We start from the raw sequence: 23,721 nt of genomic DNA on the forward strand, positions 1-23,721 counted from the left end.
ATGTATTGCATGAAAGTGCATTGAAATGGTGGCTTATCTAATCAATTAGGGGTTGACAGAGGGAACTGAAGGTGAGCCCTAATGCAGGAAAAATGGTTGTGAGTGTTAGCTTTTGTAATATAGGGTTACAATTAAGAAAAACTGGAAATTGGCAAATAAATTCTGAATAAAAGTACACCTTCAGAAAGAAAGGGATACTTTTACTTTATAATGCTGAAAAGTCTACATTACTAAAAATAAAAATAATGAAATGTAAATATATTGGGTGAGAAAAAGAAATTTCCTCTACCACCATGCAGTTATTTTTTATGAAAAGTATTGCTTTTCTTTTATCAAGGCCTTATTGTTGTTTTAGTAGGTTTACCTTAACGTACTAAGGACAGAGATTTGTTTTGCCCATCCCAAATGCCTAGAGCTATGGTGAGGAAGTAGTAGGTGCTACTTAGAGACAGAGACAGAGTTGTTGACTGAATGGACAAATGTCTGCTTCTTAGAATTCTAATTTCTGTTAAATGAAGTTAAAAGATGACATGCCATTTTGAGGATTCCAATAGAAAAACAGGTATTGCCACTAAGAGGTTTTCCTTTAAAATTTGAAAAGTTAAGGTATTTTACCTCAAATTAATTGTTTACTTAAAAGGCTGTTTCATAATCTTTCTTTTTTTAGTCTCATAAATATATTTATTATATTTGAAAACCCTGAAGTACCCGATTTTGCAAAACTATGACCTCAAGTATAAGGCCATGTTAAAGAACTGACATGAGATAAGAATGTAGAGCATAGGTTTAGGAAAAACAACAAAAATAGACTTTTAAAATATATTTGTGATGTTAAAATACAACTGAAAAATCACCAAAATTGTAATCATAAGTATTGTGTGGAAGAAACATTGAGTGATTGATTTGAATACTTATGGTATTCTATAGGCTGAATGACTGTCATCTTGACTCCCATGACAATTAATTCAAATGAAAATCTATGAGAAAGGTAGGAATTTTTAGTCTATTTTCAAGTATTTTAACTACTGCATATCAACTGACACACATCCCCAAAATGAGAATACCATTTCATGTAGCAACTTTGTAATATGACCTAGAGGTCGACAGGTAATCTGTTTCATTCATGAATTTTAAGGATGCAGTTTATAACGAAGTAATATTATGACTGCAACATATAAGTAAAACAAATAGTGTGAAACTGGAAAACACTACTCATTTAACATAATGAACTGCCATACAATAAGTCAGATCCTCTCAGGGTGTGAATTACACACATCCGAAAGCTGCACTTATTATTTAATGTCTCATTCCCAGACAGGTGCTATTTCTAGAAAATCTGGTTTAGCATACCAAATTCAAAGCTATTAAACGAACAGGAAGATTTAAAAAAATCATCATTCATGGTGTTAAACCATTTGTGTGCATTTTAAATATTTCCCCCCAATGGTATTGAGCATACTTTATTTTTATTGCCACAAATAATAGAAATAAAATATGAATTGTATTAAAAGGCAGAGATACTTGAACTAAAGCTTGAACGGTTTAAAATGCATTAAAAAGGCCATCAGGATGTAGGTTTTATATTAAGTTGCCTTTCAGTACTGTAACTGGCTGATACGGTTTTGTAAGAATGTTGTTAGAATAAATTCTACTGCATTCTAAAATATCCTAGGTTGAATAGATAAGTTTATTATTGTGGATTATTTAATTATGTAGATTATGATGGTTCCCAGCTGTGTAACAGCACATGTTGAATTTTGCAAGAGTTTATGATTTCTAAAAACTCGCCTTTTATCAGACCCTTTCCTGAGTAGGGCTAGTTCAGGCTTCTTTAAGGCAAGGGGCCTTTCTCTGTATCATTTGGGGTGGTCTAGAAACCATGAGTTACCAGGACGGTGCTTGTACATGGGCACGGTGCCTCGCTGCCCAAGAGCCTTTCTAACCGACCTAGCCTGCCCTCCATACACTGGTGGGCACCGAGGCATTGCCATTTTTGGCAGACTACCGAGGACATGGGCCCATGGGGGGGCAGCCAATCTCTACAAGTCGTGTCCCCTGCCAGGGAGCGAGTGCGTTCAATTGAGGAAGATCACTTACGACTGAGTTTTTCATCATGGCTTTGACTGTGAAGCCCTCAGAAACCAGGGAGTGAGGCTGGTGCACCGGGAGCGGCTGTTGTGCCAGCAGCTTGGTCCTCTTCGGCATCTTGTCTGGGCATTTGTTTAAGCTCAGGGTCTCTTTTTCTGCCACCATCTTCCTAGAAAATGTCTTGTTCTCATAAAAAGTGTAGTAAAAGAATCAGTGGGTTTTACGGATGTGAGCAGGAGGTCGGGAAAAAACGTAAAAAGGCGCGTTAGTGGTAGAAATTCAACCCCTCGAGGTGCCCAGGTCGATCCAGGTGTTTGGCAGCACCTAGGTGAAGGGAGTTTAAGGGAGGGGAGGGGCAGGAAGAGGGCAGGACCGTGGCTAGTGCTGCAACAAGCTTCCAAAGGTAAGCCTCCCGGTTGCTAAGCGACTCGTCAACACTGCGTGCCCGGAGCCGCCCCCCCGTGACGTACGTTTCCTGGGCCTGAAGCCGGAAAGGGCGGTGGCGTGAAGAGAAGGCATGCGACAAAACTACGACTCCCAGCGGGCCCCGGGCCGCGGACCGCCCGCGCATGCGCATCTGGCGCCGGGCGCGGGGGCAGGGAGGCCTGCAGGACTTAAGCTGTAGGAGAACCGCTGGTGGGAGGCGCGGGCGGCGCCGGTGCGCGCGTGGGCCCCGGCCTGCCCCGCAGCCGCCACCTGCCCAGTGACCATGATAGGTACGTGGGTGCCTGCCAGGTACAGCCTCTGCGCCGCCCCGCGCCCAGCTGTGGCGCAACGCCGCGACCCGGCCGACCCGGAAACCTCGGGTGCCGGCCGGTGCCACCTGTCAGTGACAGGGCGCAAGTGTCGCGCCATCCTCCGCCCGCGCCGCCGGCCCGCTCCTGGGCCCACCCGGGCCAGCCTCGCTGACCTGGTGGGATGTCCAGGAGCATAAAAGTGTGTGTGCAGTCCCCGTCCCGCACCGCCGTGGCTCGACAGGGTTCCCAGGAAGACCACTTGGCCAGGGAAGAGGTGCGCGCAGCCGCGCCCCCCCGGGCTCCCGCAGCCGGGCACCGAGGGCCGCCCCGGGTGGGCCGGCTGAGGTCGGTTCCCACCCCAGCCTCCAGCCCTCAAGTTCCTTAAGGCGGCTGCCTTTCACTTAGGACAGTTAGGGACCCACTGTCTGTAGGAAAAACTTAAGCATTAGACTAGCATGATGTTTGGGGTCAAAAGAAGTTCCTCCAGGTGGATTTAAATATTTTGTCCCGGAAATTCCTTCTTTTACATCTCTTCTTGAAGATTTAAAATGTAAGAATAATTGAGAGCAAAGATGATATCTTTTGCACCTAGGTGGATTTTCGAGTCCAACTTTGGAAGTAGCTATTAGAATTGTTATAAACACTGCAAGGTCTAAGGTCAGCACAGGTCTTCTCTTCCAGGGTTGTTAAGCCAAAAGTTACTTTAGGTGCTCTCCTCAAAAATCAGTGGAAATGGTGGTATGTGTAGAAAACATGGCTGTATGGGGGTTTCATTATTGCAGAGAATTGCTTCAGGTTATGTATTGAAGGTTTGGGGATCTTGCTTGCACTTGGTTGCAACAAGCACGTTCGATGTCAGATGTCTGTCCAGAAGAAAGATGAGAGTGAATTTTTATGCACAGAAAACACTTTTTATATCTATTTTTATTTTTGAAACTAACGTTTAGATGTTAAATATTCTACGCATTGTTGGGAGAATCATGCCAGTTAACTAATATGGTCATTGCGGTAATGGTAAAGTCTGAGGATGTTGTCCAAATTTTCTTACCTTTCTAGCATGGTACAACTTTTGGTGAACGACTTGAAATTAAGTTATCAAATTAAGGAAAAAATTAAATTTTTATGAGCCTTGTTGAACCTTTTATATGAGACTCACTCATAAGCACAAATGAGAACTGAATCAGGGAGCCAAGTAGAGGAGCAAAATCCATGCTTGGCAGTATTTTACAGCAAAAGTGTAGTCTCTACCTTACTTTGAAGACAATTCCACGCATTTTATTTTAACCCAACTGAATCTAGTGCATGCATAATTTTGAGAAGCAGATTTATTGTAAAGCTATAAAAAGAGAGAAGTTAAGATATAAAAAGCATCAGTTATAAATTATTATCCAATAGATTATTTTATTAATAACTTTATTAGGCGATTTTATTTAGTTTTATCCGAAATTATTCTTCCAAGAAGGAAGAAGTGTGATAGATTAGATTCAGTGAGTAGGCAAATTCATTACTGTTAAAAACATGGAAAATTAAAGTGAGTTTTAAAAAAAGTATTTCTCTTACCTCAGCTATTGTTCTATGTATTGGTTATAAATGTGTATTACAACATAAATGGTTAAATCTTCACACCCCCCACGTCCCCCGGCCAAGAATAGTACTTTCCATATAAAAACCACATGGACAATGTGCAGCAGATTATCTTATTCACCGAGTGGCATTGCCTCATTGTCTTGGTGGTCACATGTCAAAAATCTGAACTGCTGGTTTTGAATTTGGGTGTGTTGTATAGTGCTCAAGGTAAAAGTGAAAGCAAATGAAAGGAAGCCCTAGAGTGATGTGTTTTATTTTGGTAACTAAGCTTTGGGGCCAGGAAAGAAAGGCATTCTGGTCTTTACCCAATGATAGCCAAAGATCAAAATACACAGGAGTATTTATCTAAGATTGGTTTTTCTGTTAAGGGTAGGAGGACTACTCAGAGCCCTTTCATGCCCTCCCTAAGTGCTACACCCTCCTTGATGCAAATTATACTCTTCATTTAAATCCTGCGTATTTTTTGAGGAAAACCATGAAGATTGGTTTCCTGGACAAGGAAAGAAGACTGACTGTTACCTCACTACCAGTATAATTACCTCCCCTTTACCTTTACCTGAAATCTGAGGATTCCCTTCCCAGCATTGAGACTGTTTCAAAAGTACTTATATTCTCCACTCAGAATATGATTGATATGTTAAATGCCCTGGCCCAGACAGCTACAGAAACATAATTTAATTGACATCAATGAAAAATTGTGCCTTTGTGAGAGATGTGGAGGAGTTCAAGATAATATAAAGTGAAATAGAAAAGCTTAAGCAAATTCAATATAGAAAAATGTAACTTTGACTGCTCTATTAAAATTATATTTCACCTTTTTAAAAATGAACAATTCTTTGTGTTTAAAATTGAATTTTAGTCGTGATATTTGTGAACTGTGTAATTTCCTATAGTTATAGGTATTTTGGTAGTATCAGATATTAAAATGCATGAATATACATATGATAATGATGCCGGTATTGAAATTCAAATTCAATGTCTTTAAAAAGACTTTTGATTAAGAAAACCAAACAATAATTAGAAGATAACTTCTTCTATACCTTGTTTAATTTAACATTTCTTAGAGAACTTACATGTCACATGTACAGAGCCACTTTACAGTAATTTCTGCCTTGTCTGCTCTGATCATACAGTATTCCCCGATGACGAGTGCCCATTTCCCCTGCTATGCCACCAAGTATTTTTATTTTTGCCTTTTTGCTAGGTGAACAGCAGTGTATCTTAATATTAAAATAAGTTTATGAAGGAAGAAAAAGCCGTTTGCTTCTCATTTTATAATGCTTTAGTTTCACAAAAGCAGAGTCAAGGATGGAGTGCCTACTATGTGCTTTCAATGCCAAAGATATAAGCGTGAACAGAAAAAGGTGCCTTGCTGTCAGGAATGTACAGTCTAATGCTACTCTTGGCCCCAGATCTATGTACTTTTAAAGTGTGTATGCAGTAAAATTTAAAGTCTTGGAATTTTAATTTCTGGTTGAACTTACTGTGTATTGCTACTTGCCCTGCCATTTGAATAACTTTAGATGAAAGCAACTCCACATGTAAGTACTCAAAGCTCCTATTTATGATAAGGTACATCTGTGTCACAAAATAGATAAATAGATTCTGTTAAACTTTTGCATAGAGGATTTCATGTAATTATACAAAGTTCTCTTTTGGGTCTAAAGGCTCTGAAAGGACCTTATGCCCTTTACAGTTTTGGCCCTATTTCGGGAATTTTTTTGAAGTCTGCATTTTTTTGAAACCTCATAGCTTCATTGCTTGAAAATGATACAATGAAAGTACTTTGTATTAAGATATGCAAATCCATTCCTCCCTCCAAAGCCTCTTTGAAAAATGGGAAAAGAAAAAAAAAGAAAGAAAAGGAAAAGAAAGGAAGAGGAAGTTCTCCTTCACATGTTTCATATTCATGAAAGCAGTTTTAATGCAAAATACTTTATTCTGTTAGCTTTCAGTTCTTTGATCAATGAAAATTGTTTCTTACCTGCTGTTTCTTCAGCCTTTAATTATAGCCCAGTGCTTATTCAATGTTTCTGTTTTAATTTGCATTTAATGAGCTCATTTTAAATGTTTCTTTGTAGTAATCTGAATGGTTTTTCTCTTAAATTTTGTAATATTAAAGAAAGAGACTTAGCTGACAGTTGGTTGATTCCGGTTCCAGCTGCCCCCATAGCGTATTTACCTCATCCTCCAGGAGACAATCTGGGTTAAAAAGAATCGCAGTAATAGAACTATTTCCCCCAAGATTGTGTTTCTTAACTATTTAGGACTTGTACCAGATTCACTGAGGTATCTGTTTTTTTACTAAATAGAAGACTTTCTTCCTCAGAGTAGTAGGTATTTCAATTCGTAATAATGATTTCAGTGTCAGTTCTTTATAATGTACTGTATTAAGTGGTCTGGGCGGGGTGGGTCTAGGTGGGTAGTGTATGTGTACATATTGCCATATGACACCATATCTCTCATGAATTTGTAATGATAAGTGTATTTTTGGTGTGGATCCATCTACTCCCCTCATATGAAGAGTGCAGTAATTTGGAAGGGGTATGTACTATCAACACCCCCCATACACTCACACATGCTGCACACAACCTCATATTTCATGTCTCTTCTCTTTTGCTCATGTAGTTCTCTCAGATTAAAATGCCCTTCTTGGTTGTACATTTGGAGAATACTGTTCATCCCTTCAAGATCCATTTCAAGTGCACCAACTTTGTATATAGTTTTTCTTAAGATTTCTACCTGTGTTTCACCTCTCACCTGTTTCTCAATTGAAGCAATCAGCTCCTCCTTTAGATTCAACCAAGATTTTAGCAACTCCTATTTGTCAGGTCCTTGCTTCATAGCCCAGAGGACATGCAGAAAAAGGAAGACTTGCAAACCCAAGTGGTAGCGTTATGCTACAGGTGTATATAAGAAGCTTGGGGAGTGCAGCTAATAGAGCCTGCCAGATCCACCTGCTTCCCAGGGAGCCACTCGAGTTGTCTTGAAGGACAGTGGGAATTAACTAGGTGAAGGTGTCCTAGAAGGAGGGAGGGACATCTGCAGAGGCATGAAAGGGAGAGGGAATGGAGCGAAGGGCACCTGGTGAGGCTGGAGGGATGTAGCATATACACCACGTCTAGGGGAGTGGGATTAAATGTTGTGGTAGGGAGGAGCCATTGGACTGTTGTATAGAGAAGAGGCTTCCAGAAAGACTGTGTTTTAGTAAAATGACTGTGGCAGTAGTGGAAAGTTGTAGCCTGGTGCCACAAGGGCCAAGAAGTGCCACAGCTTCTCCAGAATGATAGGGTGGTTATGGGGTGAGGGATGACTTCTATCAGGGAGATGACATTGATTTGCTGTATCATTAAGTCATCTCTGATCAAGGACCATATTTCTAAAAAAAAGTTATTTTTAATAAAATGTATTAATCTCTCTCACAGGTATTTTTTATATTTTAAAAATTTTAGTGTATTTGTGTTCCAGAAATAATCTGCATGTCCCCTGATATGTGACACATGAAGCTTAGGGTTCTGTTTGTAGTTTCTTCTCTACATGGAGAGAACAGTGTTGAAATAGCTCGTGCTGCTGATTCACCCAGAGCAGTGCAGGATGGAGTTCTTCTCTAGGATACCTCATGACTTACATGCTCAGCCACACCCTTGGACAAGTGCTTGTGTTTCTATTAGTACTGATGGGTTATTGATTTTACTAATGTACTGTTAGACTCAAGTGGAGCTCCCCATGAAAGTTCATGTTAGAGTCCTAATGTTAGAGAAGAAAATCTGTGTTCAACCTCCCCCATCCCATGTGCCTCTACTCTCATCAAATGAGGAATAAGAAGTTAGGGAACTAGTGTAGATGTTGCACCTGAGGCAGTTTCATTGCTTGCTTATGTAATTGATGAATGCATCAGTCATTTATTTCAGTAAGTGTTTTGAAAATCTCAGTACATAAGGCCACCTGAGATGAAACCCTTTGTCACTGCATAATGATTTTCATTTTCAAAGCTTTGTGAACTGGAGAGTGGATTCATTGTTCAGATGGTAGAAAGGTAGGAACTCAACACCTGACACAGTATTCAGAGAGCAGTGGAACTGGAAGGTGGTGGGGCCAGCCTTTAGTTATGCCATCCACCCCCGTACTCCGTTTTTTTGCCCCTCATTCTTTTCTCCTGTCTGTAACCCTTGATTTTCTCAGAGGCTGGCCTTGTAGCCTTGCCTCCTTCGGCTCACAGGGCAGCTGCTGAGTTCCAGGGGAGCTCTTTCCTTACTGTTGTGGGGCACAACTTAAGAACAGACTGGTCACCATCGAGAAGTCCAAGTTTGAGAGTCTTTATTAACCAGCTGGCTGACTGTCTCACACAATGCCCCAAAGATGACTATTGAGAGGACAGCCCCAAGAGTAGGGTTGCTGTTTTTATACCATAAGTAAATCATGTCAGTACATCAGTTATAAGTGTCTGTTGCTATGATTCAAAAATACAAACTAACATCATGAGATCTAAAATCATAAGCCTAAGGAAAAGTGGTTGAACGACCTTAGTTGGGTACAAGTTAAAGAATGGTTAGTAACATCTAGTCATTCTCTGATGGGGTACATTATCCAAGAAAAATAGTAACCAAAGAGAACAATTTTATATTATATGAGAATTGCCATTTTGTGTTGCCAAACATGCTACACTAAGCAACCGTTGGTGGGTACAGAGGCGGGGTGTTCCCACAGGAGAAGTATTCCCACATGACATGGAGTCTCAGGGTAAATTGAGTCTGTTTGGTCATTGCCCAAATAGCCTGACCCATAACATTCAGTTTCTGCTGGAGTTGCCCAGGGCTTGATTGCTGCTGCTGATGTGTGTCTGGGTTGTGGCAGGAATGGCCAGGCTTCTCCTGGACCCAGAGCTGTCTGTGCAGAAAATATATGTAGCCCCAGGCTCTGCATTTTACTTCTAGGGGAATCCAGTCCTCAATGCACTTTTTATTTTTTCTCCTTGAGCCATAGTTTGGGCAATGATGCACTGTGGGTCACTAGAGGATAGGGCCACAGTTAGGTTTGTTACCTGAGAAGTAAAGGTTTGGAAATAGCATGTCACGCTCTGGGTCTAACCTCCTTTCTCCCTGGAACCCCTTCTTGCTTGCTGGTGGGTCCCCAGGAATGAGAGGCATGGATTTAAGGAGAAGGGAGGCAGTATTGTATAAAGTGCTGCTCACCTGAGTTACTGACCACAAACAGATGGAGCTGAACAAGCCAGTTGGGATTCACCAAGTTCAGATAATTTGTGGAGCAATTTCTAAAGGTGCTTGTACACGGTGATCCCTGAATTCATAATATCAGATGGGAATTATATGTGTTTTCTTGTGTGTGCTACAGACAGAAAATGATACAGTATAGTGGAGGTCTGGTATTGGCTTCCTACTGCTCGTTGTTCATTCATGAATTGGTGAAATGCCAATCAGTGGTAGTTAAAGGAATTTCTTCCTTCATTGTAGTTTCTCTCTAGATTTTTTTTTCTTCATTGGCTGTTTTTTTTTTAATGTACATGGATGACATCTGTCATTTTTCAGTGTAAACAGAGTTTCTGTCCTAAATACTGTTTTTTTTCATCATCTCGATTTCAGAGACATCACCAGGTGATCGTATTCCCAGAGTGTCCTGCTGATGTTTCACACTAGGTCTCTGTGCTTGATTTTATAGCTTAGTAATTTGGGGGTCTTGTGGCATGTTTTAGAGTTTTGTTTTGGTTGTGAGAGTCAGTTCTGGAATAAATTTTATTTGGGGGGGGGTTCTAACTTCCAGGGAACTTCCTTACTGGATTAATTCATGGTGGTCACAATTATTTGTGTATAAATTTATTAAGACTGTCTTCTGGCTTCTCTAAAATCACAGTTTAATCATCTTGTGCCCATAGAATGCAAGTTGTACAAACAAAGTCAGTCAGAGAAGGGTGCTGATGCCTTTTGAGGTCAGGTTTCTAGAGATGGTGGGATTTTTTCTCAAAAAATAACAGCAGTGATAAACATTTATGATCAAAGATGGATAATATGTGCAAATTCTTAATAATTGCGAATGATACTTTTAAAAAGTTTTACCACAACTGAAAGCTGGATACCATTAGGTGCCAGTTATATACATAAAAATATCAGAAATTATACTCCCAAATTATTATGTTTGATTTGTGGGATTTTTTTCTTTGTGATATCTGTGTTTTTCAGATATTCATCTTTAAGTGTAGAGTATTTTAGAAATAACAAAAACAACATGGTAGAAACAGAGTATTAAGAACAGGACAAATGCATCATTATTATAACATGTACCAAACTGATGATATTTTGTGATGAACTGTATCAGATGAATTTTTAGTGGTAGCATACTATAGGTGATTTCATGATCTGGTCTTAAAGACAGCATTTTCAGGAAAATAAACCTTATAATCAGAACTTTTCTTTCTTCAGTATCTAACTTTGTTCAATAATCTTACATTCTGTAGAGCCAGGACTCTATTGCTGCATTAGTTTCTTGCTGCTGCTCCCACGAATCACCAAAAATCTAGTGGCTTAAAACAACACACATCATTCTGCTGTAGTTTTGAAGGCTAGAAGTCAAAAATGAGTATTAAGAGGTAGAAACCAAGATGTTAGCAGGGCTAGTTCCTTCTGGAAGCCACGGTGGGGTCCTACCCTGAGAGGCTGCTGGCATTCTCTGGCTCCTGACAACATCACTGGACTTTGCTTCTATGGTCTCATCTCCTTCCCCTTTACCACAGTCAGCTCTTCTATCCACCTTCCTCATCTAAGAACCTGTGTGGTTATGTTTAGGAAGTACCAGGACAGTCTCCAACTGTTCAGATCCACAACTTGATCACATCTGCAAAGCCCCTGTGTCATATCAGTTGACAATTATTTAACCCACCGGTTACAAGTAATGCTTTGCCATTTGGAAGCATGGTTGTTAAGTGTCTTATGAAGGAAGGATGACAGATGGAATCCATTGACTTGATGGTGATACTGTTCGATTTCACCCTTTCTGAGGTCATTTAAATATAACACACTTATGTTGCATGTGAGGAATCTAGTTGGTTATTCATTCTTTCTCTCTCTCTCTCTCTCTCTCTCTCTCTCTCTCTCTCTCTCTCTCTCTCTCTCTCTCTCCCCTCCTCCTTCTCTCTCCCACTACCTCCCTCTCTCCCTTCTCATGAACTAGTTGGTGAAGGTGGCCAAGGACATAGCTCACTTTTCAAAGTAGTTTTCCCAGGTGGCAAAAGAACATGTGGATACTCTCCTGGACTGAGATAGTGAATTACAGCTGGGTAATTTGATGTACCAGGTTGCTAATTTGTATCCTGTAGAGAAAAGGAAGCTTTGTTATGCTTTTGACAGGAAATATGACTTCACATTACAGCAGATGATCAGGGAAAGCAGGAGCAAATAACCATTTTATGTACATTTTGCTTTCTGATTTGAGAGTTTACTGTGAACGTTAGACACTTAATGCTCCTTTGGAATAGCTTAACATTGTCCTGCCCTTTGTAAATAATAGCTAATCTGGCTTTGTTGAAAATTACACAGTTAGAATTTTTAAATAAATTCTAGTAAAGTTGAGAAGGACAAAAGAACAAAATCTTGTAGCTTAATTTCCTTCAGAATCTTAGAGATGTCAGTAGAGTTTGGTTTCATGAAGCAGTTTTAGCTGAAACATTTGGAAAGATATTCCATTATACATTGTTAATAAAAATCTAAAGGAAATATGAAAGAAATTTCAGAATTTGATTTGTAAAAAAAGAAAAATTTGGCCTTTCGTTAGCAAAATGAAGTAAGCAAACACATGTTAAATTCAGTAAACATTTATTGAGACTCTAAATTATAGGACCAGTTTCAGGACTGAGCCTGCATAGCTCAGTCACAGTGGAAGTCACACTGAAGTGAATACACTGTGCGCACATGTAAAATAATTATCAGCCACAATCAACACTACAAGGGAAGTGTGTCTGATTGTGTGATATAGCAGGGGAGCCTCCGGCACAGGTGGGACGAGATGGACCTTCTGAGCTAAGTGGTCTCCTAAGAGGTAAAAGAAGAAAACAGATTTCATATAGAGGGACTGGCCAGTAAGACTGGAGGCTTGTTTGCAGAGGCTGTGCTGGGAAAACTGAGGAGCGTGGAGGAAGTGATGTGAGATCAGGGAGAAGCAGGGAAGGCAGCTCAGGGCAGTGTTCCATGCCATGCTGGGGAGTTTGGGTTTCATGCTGAGTAGTGAGGAATCCCTTGTTCTTAATGCTGGGAATGGGCATGCTCCATTTAAATTTTAGAAGGGTAACTGGCAGCAGGGTTGTGTTAAATCTCACTTACTTACTTTTGGTTAACATGGATATTATGACCATGCTAATCTGTTCTACCCTAATTTAATAAAGAGCAGCATATTGGCAACAAATGGACAGACGGTGCTTGTTAAATTCTGAGGACCTTTGGGCAGAGGAAGCAAACTAATGCTTTACTGGTCAGTGGGCAGGTTAACACAGCTTCATGGACCAGGCCTCCTCCAAGTAGTAGCAAGTGGCTGGGCCTGTGGCTGAAGGAAGAAGTGAATTTGGATTTAAAAGCGGAAGTTCCAGCAGCTTAATAAAGCTCCCTCAGGCCTCACACCACTTCCCACTCAAGGTCTTCAAGCCATGAGGACAATGCACTTTGATGAAATCAGAGTGAAGAAACCCTTCAAAAGTTTGTGTCCTTCAGCTTATGGTGCAAGAATCACTTCCTGCTGAACTCTAAAGACCTGATTCTGTGTGTTTACTTTCTGGCCTCAGTTCTCAAGGAAAGAAGAGTGCTTGTGCTTAAATGGTTTATAAATGAAAGCAAGGAGGAATTAGAGGAGAGGAGATGCAGTGTTTGCATCTCCTTTGCCTTCTGCAGTGTCCTTACAAGGATCCTGTGTGTTGGTATCTAGTTTGGGTTGTGGCCTCATCTCATTTTTCTTTGTGGAGGCTAAACCCAGCAGAATCCCAGCTAACTGCTGAAATAGATGAAAGAATAAATAAGGAGGGGAAGTAACTATCTTGCTTGATGTGGGAAAATATTACATATATTTAAAATGTTTCATATTTTGAGGAGGCGATTCTTTGATCCTATGAGAGATTTTAGTCTGTCACATTTTTCTGTGTAAAAAATTGGAGTTAGCCCAAGGATGATGATATATGTCCCCTCCGCCTTTCTTCACTGTTGTTTGTCTTTATTGTATCTCTAATATTAGTGAAGCTATTACATTATTTTAATGTTGGAATAAACTGGGCTTTTGAAGTGGTTACTCTATACAGAATGTTTAGAGTATAAATCACATGGATATTCTTGCTTTTTCACCTTTAGCTTTTAACTTTGTAACGAAGGTGATTTTTTTTTTTCCCCTCATTGGGGTCTGAATTTACCGAATTTACTTCTTTTCCTAATGCAGTTTTTTCTCTGTGGAATATTCTCAGTTGAAGCATATGCTCAAAGCTTCAAAGTAATTACAATGTCACTAAAAGCTTCATAATCACATTACTGAAACTAAATGTTAAGAAATTTGATTTTCCTTGATTCAATCATTTCAATTTAATTCTAGGCCACTGAGTGATTGATTGAGGAAACATGACAAGCCCAAGTCAAGGGGTGTTTATAATGCCCAAAGCCTTGTAGAGAAAACTGCAAGGCAATTTAATTTGGGCAGGAATTTGTTTTAATTATTCTGAGGTTGCTTATTTATTTATTTATTTAAATGGGAAAAGCAGGTGTATTTTATGGCATTTAGTGTTTGGCCTGCTCAGATGGGATCATTCAGTCTGGAGGTTCAAGCCCCTCCTCCTCAACCCTTCTGGACAAAGACCCAGGGACACAAAGCCGAAGCTGCTTCCTAACTGTTCTGAAGGTATAAAGATGTTCTTTCGGGTTGTTTAAAAGACAGGTTTAGGGCTGGGGTTGGGGCTCAGTGGTAGAGCAAACCTAGCATGTGTGAGGTACTGGGCTCGATTCTCAGCACCACAGATAAATAAGTAAATAAAATAAAGGTCCATCAACATCTAAAAATTTTTTAAAAGACAGGTTTAGATTTTAAAATTTTTTGGAAGTGAGGAGCGGGGTCTGTGTAATGTAGGCCAGCGCCCTTCCAGCAGCACCTCCCTGTAATTAAATCCTGGGGCGCTGCAGCCACCCTTGTCCGGGAGCACACAGAGCAGTCTCAGTAAACAGCCACTTTTTCTCATTGCTCACAGGGGGCAGAGGAATGATCATCCATCAAGTTCATGTCTGTGGTTGTTCTGAAAAGCCATTTATTTTTACTTTTTAATGAATTATGGAGACAAATATGAAATTACCTTCTAAAGCAATATGAATTTCCCTAATTTTTAGCACAGTTTATTTTAATCATGTAAGTTACAAAGCAGAAAATTTCGAATATTTATTGAGTGCATTGATATCTCCTCAGCTAGAAGTCTGGACATAGCATTGAATTATTTTAATAATTGGTTTTATAATTCTGCCTCTTAAATTATCATCCTATAGTCACACAAAAATCAGTTGGTAGCATTTGAGTCTTTCAAATTTCTGATTGTGAAGTGAATTTTGAACCCTAAATATTTTACTTTTATAGGATTTTTGACAAAATGAAATAAATGTATTGTATTTATCAGCTCCTTATTCCCTGAATTTAGCATACATTTCCTGCCTTCCCTCCCCTATGGCAGATGTGCTATTTTATAAATAATAGTCTTACCATTCTTCTATCTCCCTGAGGGTAGGTATACTGTTTTATTGATTTATTGTACCTTTTTTTTTTTTTGGTACCAAGGATTGAACCCAAAGGTGCTTTACCACTGAGTGACCTCCCCAGCCCTTTTTCTTTATTTTTAAATTTTGAAACAGAGTCTCACTAAATTCTTAGGATCTCACTAAGTTTCTAAGACTGGCCTTGAACTTGACATCCTCCTGCCTCAGACTTGAAAACTATTGGGATTATAGGCATGTGCTGCTGATCAGAGATTTATTGTACTTTTTTGAAATAAAGATTTGAATTAAAAACATATATACTGTTGATGCCTAGTAGATGCCTTATCCCCTTCCTTCTCCATCTACCCCATATCCCACATCACCTCTCCCACCAAACTTCAATATCAGAATATCTCCTATACTTACCTTTTCACCTCCACACTACAGTGTAGCAAAGTGGTGGTAATATTGCCCTTTATAGGGATTTTACACTGAAGGAACTAGAATCGAAGTGGGGAACCTCAGTTGTCTGGTTTAGGTTCTTGAAGATAGAGAAGTAATCCTGGTTTTGACATTTGAGTCTTAACGGCTTCCTCTTGCTCACATTAAAGAATATAGAAATATAGAATATAGAATATAGAAAGAGTAGGTCAACTTTAGGACATCTATGTAACTTCATATTTGAACATTAGGTTTGGGGTGCTTGCCTGAAGTGGGCTTTCTATTATGTGCCAAAGGTTGTTTAAGATGGGGATAATCTGGGATTTGATATTTTCTCTACTTTTGCATTAGTAAGCTAGCCTGTTTAAATACATCGTGGACATAGGCAGAAAACATAAGACTTAGAGACAGAGTACCTTTTACCATGGTGCAGCAAGTTACATAAGTATCATCATGTTTACATCAGTTTCCTTTACCTCCAAATCCCATAGGGGTGATGTGCTATGGCCAGAAGGATCTATGCACACAGTAGGTTTACACTGCAGATGAGGAACACTGAGTTGGGAGTATCTACCATTTTTATAGTGAGTAGTAAGCAAACCTGCTCTTTGGGGATAAACGTTTCCTATTTCTAAAACTTATCAGTGACAGACAACACTGAGAAATGGCCAGAGTAAAAGAGTAGTCAGGATCATGTAGTCTTGGTATATGTAGCAAGAATTTGAGTGATACTTTCTCCTGAAACTGCATCCTACACCATCTTGACTTTTTGTGAACTTTCACATGAATATGCCACTCCTTGGTCACTCTGATTAATCAGACCAAGAGAGGCTGGAACCAAATCTCTGCTTCTTGTCTCAGATAGCATTTAATTAGGACTGAAATCAATAGGATCCAAAGCAGCAGGATGAGGCCAGCCTGCAGTATTGACTTCATCTAATATTTTCCTGCTCCCACATCTGACCAAAGTTTCTGATTCAGGCTTCTATGAATAAAATCCCAGAGGGAGATCAGTGGGTATTAATTCAGAGAGCCTAAGTCAAGTCTGTTAACTAATATGATCTGCACAAGGTAGTTTAAAATGACTTGCTGATTTTTAATACCATTGCCCATCCTAATGGGGCAGTAGATGTTCCAGAAAGCAACCTTCTTGTCCAGTGGAGAGCCATTCCATGTCTCCCTCTCCCACATAGAGCACACAGGTCATTGTTTTTGAGTTTGTTGCTACACTTATTGAAATCCTCATTGCACTGGTTTCCTGAAGGCCATATAGACAGAGTCATTGAGTAGCTGCCATCTAGATTACCTTAACCTAAGGCTGAGAGTTGGGAGGAGCCTGTGAATTTGTATCAGTCAAATGGAAACAAGGTTACCCAGTTGGTGAGCTTACCCAGGTATGAGAGGCAGGACCATGTTTGGGAGACATTATTAGTGGCAGAGTGATTCTGGACCAGCCATATCTGCTTCTGTTAGTACGTTTGATCCAGTCAGTCTAATTCAGTTCCACTCAGAGAATGGACCCTAACCACGGTTATCTGTATCGGTGACCGAGACTGATTAACAGCAATAACTTGTTTTCACAGTTTGTGACCCTATAGAGGGCCTTCTTTAATCTGCCACATGGCACAACAGATAGGCCATTAGCAATCTTGTCCAGGAGTCTATAAAATATCAAATGTTTGGTTCCTAGGGTCACCGTCTAACAAAGGGGACAGCTTTCCATTTAGACCATTGTGCTGAGCGGCCCCTCCCACAGCCTCTCCTAGGGTTGTCGTTGGGACTGGATGACTGCTTCTGTTCAGAGTGTACCGTCAGTGGAGAGAGCCTCTGAGAGCCCTGGGAGTTAGCTTGTTTCAGGTGGGGATGATTCCCTCAAGGGGGAAGCTGCTGGTTTTTTTTCATATAAGACTAAAGTAGGGCCAGGCTGTTGCTTTTTTTTTTTTTTTTTTTTTTTTTTGGTACTAGGAACTGAACCTAGGGGCGTTTAACCACTGAAGCCACATCCCCAACCCTTTTTTATTTTTTATTTTGAGACAGGGCCTCGCTAAGTTCTTAGGGCCTCATTAAGTTGCTGAGGCTGGCTTTGAATTTGCAACTCTCCTACCTCAGCCCTCCCCCATGCTGCTGGGAGTATAGGCATGTGCCATCTAGACTATTGGGTTTTTAATATACCGTTTCCATTTGACCAGCAAGTGGACCCCCTGCAGATGAGAACATCCGGTGTTCATTTTCTACCAGAGCTTAGTTACAGGTGGTTATGGTTTCCCCAGAGTTCACATGTTGGAAATCCAATACCCAAAGGCATACGTTAATGGTATTTGGGAGATGGGACCATGGTGAGGCGATTGGCCATGAGAACTGTCCCCAGGAGTGGATGAATCAGCGAGTCACCCTGGGAGCTCTCTCTGGCTTCCCCCAGCTCTGTTTCACCATATGGTGCGTGGCATCAAGTCAGGATGGAGCAGGAAGGCCCCTGCTGGATGCCAACACCAAGCCCTTTGACGTCCCGGCTTTCAGAACTCGGAGACAAATACATCTCTGTTGTTCGTGAATTGCCCAGTCGTGGCATTCTGTATGGCAACTGACTCAACCTGTAAGGCACAGGTTAATAGCTGTTGTTGAAAAAGAAGAGAGAGAGAAAGAGAGAAATGATGGACCGTGCGCTCCATGGCGAGATGTGGGCAGTGCCCTCTCTACGCAGCAGCTTTTACTCTCTGGATACGGGAGCCACTGCCACAGCTCCACAGCCAGTCAGTCCAAAGGGATTCCTCAAAGGCCTCAGCTCCCTGCACCTGCTGAGAGGCGCCAGACCTCGTCATTGAATGCTCTGTCCTTTCCCCTCATGGACCAGGTAGAATGCAAACTTGTGCACCCATATCCAACAGCTTTGGTTCCTCCCTTTTCCATCATGCCGGCTGGACGTGTATGTCTTTCAGATTCCTGTGGATGGAGAGACCTTAGATCTAGCCCAGTTATCTTCTTATAGCAGCTATGGTCAGCGTAGAGAGAAGGATCGCATAGTGTGGATGATACAGCTCAGCTGCACGTCAGTCGACAAGGCACATTTACTGTTGGTCTCAAGAAGTGGCCCACTTGGAGCTCAGCTAAATGAACTTAGCGTTGGTTCCTTCTAGGACCTATGGCCGGTAAAAAGGTCATCACTACTGACGCTACTATTTCAGCTGTGGAATTCTTCAGATAAACCACCACAGCCACGTAGCCTTTGTGCTGGACCTCATTGCCCTGTGGTTACAGTAGCATACCCACCCCACCCTGAAATGGAGGAGAACAAGTGAACAACCAAGGATCCAGTTGCCATTTGTATAGCTTGTTTCAATCCCACCTCTTTTATCTTCATTAGTAGGCAGGACAGGGAAGACTCAGTGTCCCCACCCCTCACCCACCCCCAGTGACCCTCATTTGGACAAGAATATTGTCTCCCAGATCCTGGAGAGTTTTTTCATATCCCCAAATCTAACCTCTGGGTCCATTTTCCTTCCTCCTCTAGACAGCCATGTTTCTGTCAGCATCCCTTCCTTCACCAAAACTGGTCAGAGGTATGATTTTACTCTGCTTAGCCAGTTGCTCTTTCTTGGTTGCTAGCAGAAGACTTGAGGCTCCTGAGTCGGAGATCAAGGATTTTATGAACCATGGCACAGCCAGCAGCACGAGCATTGGCATGCAGGCCTCACCCCACATGCCGTGGTCCAGGGGACGCTGCGTACGAGCATGTTTGACTGCACCTGAGGAACTCTGAGCCTGGAGAACTTGCTGCTTTTATGATAAACAGTAAACAAGCCTGCTCTTTGTCCAGGGGAGAGGTTACCTCTTCTTATCACCCCCAACAGCAGTCCTGAGGAAGAGCTCTGGTCATAGGCTGGCCAGTCCCCTGAAGTCCTGGCGTACCCAAGCAGTAGGATGCAAGGCACCAAGGAAGACTGGCCCCCCACCTCTCTTTAGCTTTTCCTTGGCGGTATCACAGCAGGCAGGATTTTATTGTGAAGCTGCCCTGAATAGGGTTAGAAAAGTGATTGAAACTGAACAGCAAAGGCTATTAGATTTTGACCTTTGAATTAGTGCAATAATAGTTTAAAAGTGGGAGGAAATTCAAGGTGTAGAGGAGAAAGAGGATGATCCATTTCACATTTCACTTAATGTATCATCACTGTTTAGAATCAGTGTCAGAGAAATCTTGGTAGGTTGTTTTCAAGGGAATCAGCTCTCCTGCTCATTTCTAGATTATTGAAAATATAAAATTGTCTTGCTCTGTTGCTTGCTTCTCAGTGGTACTTAGGGAAATTTTATTTTATATTAACTTTTTAGATGATAATTAGAACGAAGATATGATTTTCATTCCTATTAACTTTCTTACAGACTCTTCCCAGTTTATTTGCTGGCCTTAATTGGGGCATAAAATCTGTAAGTTTCTAGCATAGATATAGATGTAGTTTCTCACACTATTTTCAAACATTCTTATGGTCAATATTTATTTGGTTTTTGGGGGGCACAGCTAGACTGAGTCACTAGAAATGCAAAAATTTAAATATAGTAACAATTTTTTATAAATCTCCCAAATAGCTTTAAAATGTGCTGTTTACTTTTGTATCTGTCTTATCAGAGCCATGCATTTTGAAAACTAAATCAATGATTTCTCAGGATTTTTTCCCTTCAGAAGGAGAATAATCCTTTCTCTGACCATGGTAAATACAGTAGACCAAGTATAATTGCTTAGTACTTTGTTCTGAGAGTATCTTTTATGCTCTTAAACTCATCAATGATTATTAAATAATATTATAATTATAAAAATAAAAGTAGGTTAACATGAATGCCTAATCACCCCACAACTTCTTTCGACAACTCTTAATTTGGCTTAATAAGTAACATTTATATGTTGTACATCCTAACAGAGGGGTGACTGGATGCCTTTCCATAGTGAATACATGTGACCTTCTCTTGATTTTGTCACAGTAGTCATTATTTGCAGCTTGAAGGGGAAAACTCACCTTTTTTTCATTAGAAAACATCCTTTATATATACCAGAAGTTCAACTCAGAATTTAATGAACTATTCTATGAATATATGGCTATGTTCCTTGAGAAGTAAATTTTAGGTAGAAAAATCTCTGAAATTTTTTATCTAAGGATAAATTATCTGGATTACTTTACTCTTTCACTGTGGTAGCAAATAAAAGAGAATTTTTTTTTTCCCAAACATATCACTTTCATCCGTAGATTGCTGTAGCATTTAGCTCTTGGTATGTTCTTAAGAATTGTTCAGTCATTGATCTGTATCTTTATCTAGATCTCTGGTGGGTTTCCTTTACATTTTGCAAATAGAGAAAATAAATAAAAATAATGACTGATTTTATCGAGTGCTCATGTTGCGCGGTGTATTTTAAGTGCTGTGTCTGATGTGTACCACTTTATCTTCACTACCTCTTGTGACACTGCTGTTGTCCCCCCTCCCATTACTCTGAACTCAGAGAGGTTGCATAGCTCGTCCAAGGTTGAGTGAGTGGCCTTCAAGCACATGCAGCTGGACCCCCTGCTGCCGGAACCTGTGCTGCTTCTTTCTTTATTTCCACAAATCTCTTGCCTGGTCTCTTATTTCTTTCCTAACAGAACCCTCCTTCTTGCCTCTTGACTCAGTTTAGAGGATAAAATAGCAGATGAAGCTAAAAAGTTTCTTTGACTTATAACAATTTCCTCCAGAATTATCTTGTTGAAAGTAAATAGCCCATCTGGCTTCCTCTTTCCTCAGAGCAGAGCTCCTGAGTGTGACTGATGCTGGCTGCACTCCATGCAGTGCGCCTGTGGCCCTAAGCAAGACGAGCACAATCTGTTTCTTCTGTTTCTAATAAAGGAAGAAAGTGCCTTCATTTGCCTCTTTAATTCATGGCTTGAATTTTATGTCCTTTCTCACAATGGCCGCTTTCCTGCGGTGGCTTTTCCCCCCAACATTCAGGTAAATTTGAAACTCCATAATAAATGCTTTCCAATACAAGGACACTACAATGAAATAACACTTAAACTTGCACTTTAAAACCATACAAGAGGTCGTTAGCTGTGTGACTCCCATTGATTAGCAGGAGCTGAAGGCGATGATAGAAAGCGGTGTTTCTGCTGCTCTGTTCTCTTCCCACTCTGAATAAACAGGAGTGTTTAGCCCTGTGTGCTGGAGTCCACGGGGGTCGGCCAGCCAGGCTGTGCACAACCTGGGAGTGTACCTCTAAGTGCCTTAATTTAGCTCCTGAGTTTACTTCTAGGAAACAGCGGGGACTAGCCCTCAAGCCCTGATAATTACCTTCCTACAGGGCTGACTGAGGGTAACAGAATGGGGACTTTAAAATTGAACCTGAATTCTCCCTGGCCAAGGAAGTCATTTGATTCTCTCAGTGTCTCAGAGCAGATAATACTGTAAACTTTATAAACTGTTAAATGCATTCTTTTAATTTTTAATTTTGTTGTGGAACCAGGTTTCCAGAGGTCACCATGTAGTGTTTAATGCTATTTTTCCATGACTGACAACTGTTCTCCCAATCCCATTATTTTGAGGGAAGATTTGGAAAAACCCAGTGCCATGCTTGCTAAATGTCAGTTCAGAGAGAGGCATCTCTAGGTTTTTTGTACTTGAGAACATGTCTTCCTTAAAGAGTAGTAGCAGGTTCCACTTAATTAAGGACACTTCCGGTTTAAAGAGTGGGATTTCAGGCCCAGAATGTTTGGACTGGCCCTGCTGTCCTTAGTCTACATCAGTGAAAATACAAGTACAAATGATATTGTGGTGTAACTGTGCCTAAGACATGTTTACCTTTGAGATGCTACATTGTATCTTAATACATTTTCTTTCAATGTGTATCTCTATACAGTTGACAAATGGAGTAAGATGACTTGATTCAGTTTAAAACTGATGAACTAAAGAGCCATTTTTTTTGGTAGATTTTAACCATATAAATAAGAGATGAAGTCCTGAAGTCATTTTATTTTATGATTCAGATGTGCCCACCTTCGAGTACACGCTCTGTGCTGTATCTTACCAGGCCAACTTATATATAGTGACTAGCTTTCTTCAAGAGATAGTTCTCATCATCTCTGATTTACACATGAGTAAATTAGGCCTTTTTTTTTTTTTCTTATCTGGAACACATTTTTATTCTAGATATTCACAAAGTATTATAACACTGAGTAAAATTTCTTACTGATTATGCTTTAAGAATTCATGTTTATTCTGCATTTTCGTTCGGAACTCTGCTAAAAACATCTTAAGGTATCAGTTCAGCAAAATATGCCAATGAACCCAGACACCTGATTTAAATATTCCCAAATTTAAATCTAGAATGGGCAGAGACATTTACATATCTAATTGTTTTACAGGAAACCCAAGAAAGACTGAAGCCCAGAATTTGACTGACAGTGATGATCTAGTTTCATTTCTGATGCTCAGTCTTCTAAGAGTTAGTGGGGAGAGGTGATAGAGTCTATCCATGGGAGGGAGTGCAGGCAGGAGGCCTTGACTTCCTGTAGGAAGTTCATTCTCCCAGAATGCCACACTCCCATGGTGGGCTTTCTGGTCACTGCTTCCTGCAGTCTCTGGTGCCTGATAGTGGCCCCACTTGTCCAGGTGAAGCGCATGGTCCACTCTGGCTCTCCTGTTAGTTCTGAGACCTGGGGCTGCCACTCCTCTCACACTGTGCTCTCACTGTCATTCTGAGGCTCTGAAGGTACCAGAGCAAGAATATGCCTCTGAGTCCCAGGTTCAACTGTTTCCTGCCCTGCCTGTCTCTTGGATGAGGCCCTTACTTACAAAGTAAGTACCCCTCCTCCAATCACTGGCCAAAGGGCCTGATCTCTGTGGTGCCTCTGTAGTCTCACACCTGGGAGAGTGCTGGCATTTAGTTCACTCTTAAACATGTTAATTGATAAAAGAATAACATTATAATCCAACTTCTCCACATTTTACTGGCATCTGAAACAATGGTGATACTATAAAAATAAGCTAAATGGAAAAATATTTGCCAGCCATGGTATGTGTGGACTCTATCCCAGTTTCATAATTCATAATTAGGCTCCACCTATTGCCATTTATGCAACTGTGGGCCAGGAATCTTCCTAAGCACAGCCTCCTTGTCTGCAAAATGTGGGCAGTGTCATCGAAGG

The 23,721-nt window shown here is 40.7% G+C and overlaps 2 protein-coding genes across 4 annotated transcripts in view; one reads left to right on the plus strand and one right to left on the minus strand.

Annotated features, from left to right (window-relative positions):
- Pacrg (parkin coregulated) overlaps positions 1-2,478 on the minus strand; it is a 484,898-nt gene extending 482,420 nt beyond the window's left edge. The window contains exon 1 of the mRNA XM_047558505.1: positions 2,098-2,478. Within this exon, the coding sequence (XP_047414461.1) occupies positions 2,098-2,253 (156 nt within the window). The 5' untranslated portion in view covers positions 2,254-2,478. The remainder of the gene's footprint in view (positions 1-2,097) is intronic.
- A 204-nt stretch (positions 2,479-2,682) lies between these two features.
- Positions 2,683-23,721, plus strand: part of Prkn (parkin RBR E3 ubiquitin protein ligase) — a 1,199,081-nt gene continuing 1,178,042 nt past the window's right edge. For all 3 annotated transcript variants that reach the window (XM_047557058.1, XM_047557059.1, XM_047557060.1), the window contains exon 1: positions 2,683-2,804. In XM_047557058.1, coding sequence (XP_047413014.1) covers positions 2,798-2,804 — 7 coding nt within the window. In that variant the 5' untranslated portion in view covers positions 2,683-2,797. The remainder of the gene's footprint in view (positions 2,805-23,721) is intronic.

The sequence above is a fragment of the Sciurus carolinensis genome, chromosome 7 (genome assembly GCF_902686445.1).
Source record: "Sciurus carolinensis chromosome 7, mSciCar1.2, whole genome shotgun sequence".
Lineage (NCBI taxonomy): Eukaryota > Metazoa > Chordata > Mammalia > Rodentia > Sciuridae > Sciurus > Sciurus carolinensis.